Source organism: Antrostomus carolinensis, unplaced genomic scaffold, assembly GCF_000700745.2.
Source record: "Antrostomus carolinensis isolate BGI_N321 unplaced genomic scaffold, ASM70074v2 scaffold36792, whole genome shotgun sequence".
Lineage (NCBI taxonomy): Eukaryota > Metazoa > Chordata > Aves > Caprimulgiformes > Caprimulgidae > Antrostomus > Antrostomus carolinensis.
The window spans coordinates 6,636-10,518 of record NW_010299612.1 but is presented as its reverse complement, the minus strand read 5'-3'; the positions used below and the strand labels follow the sequence as shown (position 1 = coordinate 10,518).

The 3,883-nt window shown below is 47.1% G+C and overlaps 1 protein-coding gene across 2 annotated transcripts; it reads left to right on the top strand.

The window, feature by feature from the left end:
• The first annotated feature begins 2,167 nt into the window (after positions 1-2,167).
• TLCD5 (TLC domain containing 5) lies at positions 2,168-3,326 on the top strand. Of its 2 annotated transcripts, XM_029083721.1 has the most exons (3): positions 2,168-2,366; positions 2,788-2,860; positions 3,218-3,326. In XM_029083721.1, the coding sequence occupies exons 1-3, from the start codon at positions 2,168-2,170 to the stop codon at positions 3,324-3,326; spliced, it is 381 nt and encodes a 126-aa protein (XP_028939554.1). The 2 variants fall into 2 exon arrangements, with proteins under 2 accessions (XP_028939554.1, XP_010161156.1); XM_010162854.1 differs by having other exon boundaries at positions 2,788-3,326.
• The last annotated feature ends 557 nt before the right edge of the window (positions 3,327-3,883 follow it).

Genomic DNA, 3,883 nt, shown 5'->3' with positions numbered 1-3,883 from the left:
CTGTGGCTTGGGGCACGTCGTTGAGCTCTCTGGGCTTCTCCGTTATCTCGGTTGTACGAAGAACCCCCCCGCCCACGCAAGCGGTGCTTTGCTGGAGGTGCCCGTCTATATTTAAGCTCTTTCGGGGAAAGCAGGGCTGTTCTGGACTAGGTCTTTAGGCACATGTCGTTACTGTAGAGCCTGCTTTCATTCATGACCCCATTGCTATCGGTGGTACAAAGGATGATGTAATTACTGCTGGTTTTAAAGGATATTACCCTTTCCACTGTGCAGGGACAGGTGTAATTCACAGGTGCAATATATATTGTATATGCTAATGACAAATGTTGAACTTTGATGTGCAACTGGAAGATAGCCCCCTTCTTCCTTTCCAGGGGATGGAGAAGCATCTTTTTCACAAGTAGGTGTGGAAAACACCTCAAAATGTTTAAAAGGTCATTCCTCTTCCTTCTATCGGGCTTATCCAGCTGGTCAATTTCTTTTGTCACATCATAATTCTTCCTGCCTTATCTGCTCTGACTCTAAATGCATATGGACCTCAGGTACCAGGGATGTCAATGGAAACACCTGGTTAGAGCAGTTAATCACATCCTTATTGTGTTTCCCTGTGTTCCCGAGGTCCATTATACCATAATGGTTTTGTTTACTCAGCCTCCCAAGTCATTCCTGGTAATACTCACTACAGGCCAAACAGGAAGGTTGAGCATTGCAACTCTTGACACCTTGTCACGTGTAGTCCTTTTGGTGTTCTCCAGCCCTGGGTGTGAATCCAGCACCCTGGTCAGCAGGTACCAGCAGGACCAGTGGTGTTTTTGCTATTACCCAACTGGAAACTCGGTATCCCAGAGTGTGACTCAACTTCTTTTGATGTGCTTCCCTGAATGCTCAGGAGTAGTGAGACACATCATACATTTCATGGAGAGGTATTATAAATATGAATAAGATGTATGTAGTAGTGTTACATATTTGGGGGGCTTTTAGCAACAAGAGCAGTGTCCTCCACAGATGTTTATGAAACTGTAATTTTGTCCTGGCAGTATTTCTTTTGCTTGTTTGAGAGATTCTGTATTGCACAGCGAGTGAGGAAAGGTGTATGAAAGAAATGCTGCTGAAAAAATCTTTATGAGCATAGTTTCTGATCATTTTGTATCAAAAAGATTTGGAGGTTTTGGTGCCAGAAAAGATGAAATGAAGTCTGCAGTTAGAGCTAAGTGGTTTTCACCTTATCTTGCTCCTCAAACTGCAGAGGAGGGAATGTCCAGGGCCTTGCCCAGGGGAGCTGTGAGCAGGGTAAGGGACACTTGTGGAGTGCAGCCAGGGGTAGGAAAGGGACTGTCTGTGTGAGTGCTTGGCTGCTCCTGGAGGTGGTAGGCCACTTTACCCAATCAGTGTTTGCTGGGGGATACTTTGGTCTAATCTGAACTTTGTCCTGTCATACTCATGAAGAAAATTGAACTAGATGTTGTTCCACTGGAAGTTTTCCTGGAGAGGACAAGGGACTTTTTTTCCCCATATTGTCCTGGAAATGTGTCAGTGCTAGAAAGTTAAAATTCAGTAGCAGGAGGAAACAGCAATGCCTTTGTGTTTCTCTTGTTTGCAGTTGCTGTCACTGTACTGGGAAGATTGATTAGCTGTGGAGCTAGCAAGAGACTGTGTGGTTTTGTGGTTTTCTTGTTTTTTTTGTTTCGGGAGAGGAGGAACGAACCTAGCAAACAGCATGACAGGATGAGTAGGTCAGGTGGGGCAACACAAGCAGACCTGTCAAATGCAGGTATATGGGCTGGGAATTAAAACAAAGGGGCAGGAGTAGCTCTGGATCAAAGCCTTATTGCTGGATGTGTCAGTCCTCAGCCTGTCCCTCGAGCAGTGCAGATGAGCACTAATGTAGCCCAGCAGATCCTGCATCTTAGACTGGTTGGGGAAGTCCTCAGAGGTGCGTTGCCAAGTTGTGGTATGTTTTCTATTCCACCAGGCTAGAAACTCACTGCCTTACAAGGTGATCACTTCCAGTGCATCTTCCCACAGCTGAGGTGACGCTGGTGGGGGTCTGTGTGAATCTGCCCTAATTCTCAAGGATACCCTTCTTTGGTGTAGGCCTTTCCCCAGAGGAACCGCTGCCAAAGGCTAGACCTTCTGATGCATTTTGTCTTTCTGTTCCAGTGACAGGATGCTGTTCTCACTGCCTCTGCGGGTAGCCTGCAGTCTGCTTGCCTGGCTCTCTCTCTACACTTGGTTCTGCCATTGCTACAAGCACCGGAATTACGAATGGAGCTGCAGGCTGGTCACGCTGACCCATGGCATCCTTGCTACCTGTCTCTCTGCTTACATTGGCTTTATTGATGGTCCCTGGCCTATGAGTCACACAGGTAAGTAATTAAAGTTGTGGTCCCAAGTCCCTCAGTGGGTGGTGGCACAAAGTGGGGTTCTCCTACCACTTCAGTATCCAGCCCACTTGAGGAATGATGATTGTAATGATATCTGAGCTGTTTTGTGATGGAAAGTACTAGAGAAATGGAGAGACTGGTACTGTATTTTGCTAGTGTGATGGCCCTCTGCAGCTGCAATCTGGCAGAGTGTGTGATCACGTTGTGTGCCATTACATGTGTGCAGCTGTTAGACTGACAACTATGGTATTGTAACTTGTCTGACTTCTCCAGCTGAGCTGTGATCCATACAAGCTAATATCAGCCTGCCAGTGCTGAAGGTGAATACCCCTTTCTTGTCTTGGATTCTGCTTGCTTGTTGCCTCCATACTTTAAAGCTCTGTCTGGTGTCTTTATGTTTCAGGATCACCAAACACAACTCTTCAAGTACATATGCTATGCCTTAGCTTGGGCTACTTCCTCTTTGACCTTTGCTGGTGTGTGTACTTCCAGACAGAGGGTGCCCTGATGCTGGCCCACCATCTGGTGAGCATCTTGGGCATCACAGCATCGCTGGCACTCGGGGAGTCAGCTGTGGAAGTCAATGCCGTCATATTTGGTAGTGAGATCACTAACCCGCTGCTGCAGGCCCGCTGGTTCCTGAAGGAGATGGGATGTTACCACAGTTTCACAGGCGACGTGGTGGATTTCTTCTTCGTGGTCCTCTTCACTGGGGTGCGGATTGGAGTGGGGGCCTGGCTGATGTACTGTGAGCTTGCTTCTCCCAAACCCAGGTGGTACATTAAGCTGGGTGGTGTCATCATGTATGCTGTCTCCTGTGTCTTCATGGTCAGCATCTTTCGCTTCGCTAGGAGGAAGACCATGAAGAAGTACCATGCTTGGAGGAGTCGGAGGAATGATGAGTTATACTTGAAAACTAATGGACATCTGAAAGACCATTGATTGGATGCTGAGTAAAGGCTTCCTCGAATTCACAATCTGGCAGGAAGGGGATCGTGCCTGAAATGCCACTGTTGGGAGAGGAGCCAACACACGTTAGCAGTTCTGGAGCCAAATTTATCCCTGGCATAACTCCACAGAAATCCATGGAGCTATGCCATGGATTCATTGGACCTGCAGTGTTTGGCCTGGCAGAGGCTGGCTCAGTGTGTACGTAAGCATACACTAAATGATATGAGTGAAAGAAGGGCTAATTTTACCGGCTAAACATAACTAGTCCAGCAGTGCAGGTGTAAATAGTAATCTTAGTAGCTAACTCCTTCAGCACTGATAGAATCCTGGAAGAGAGGAGAACTTGATGTTCAGTGACCTGTAGGGTCTAGACAGCTAGAGTGACTTCATGCTGTTAGGAAGAAGCATGTTGTAGTGATTCATTAGAGTTGGGATTCCTGGCTCTTCCACCAACTTGTTATGTGACCTTGGGCAAGTCACATAACTCTAACTCTGTGCCTAATTTCCCCATCTGTGAATTGGGGGTGATGGAGCTGATCCATCTGTGT

Excerpts from the sequence above, each read along its gene's own strand:
- TLCD5 (XM_010162854.1), top strand. The coding sequence starts at position 2,168 with ATGCTGTTCTCACTGCCTCTGCGGGTAGCCTGCAGTCTGCTTGCCTGG. Across the intron at positions 2,367-2,787 it reads CTGGCCTATGAGTCACACAG|GATCACCAAACACAACTCTT; the intron begins GTAAGTAATTAA and ends TTTATGTTTCAG.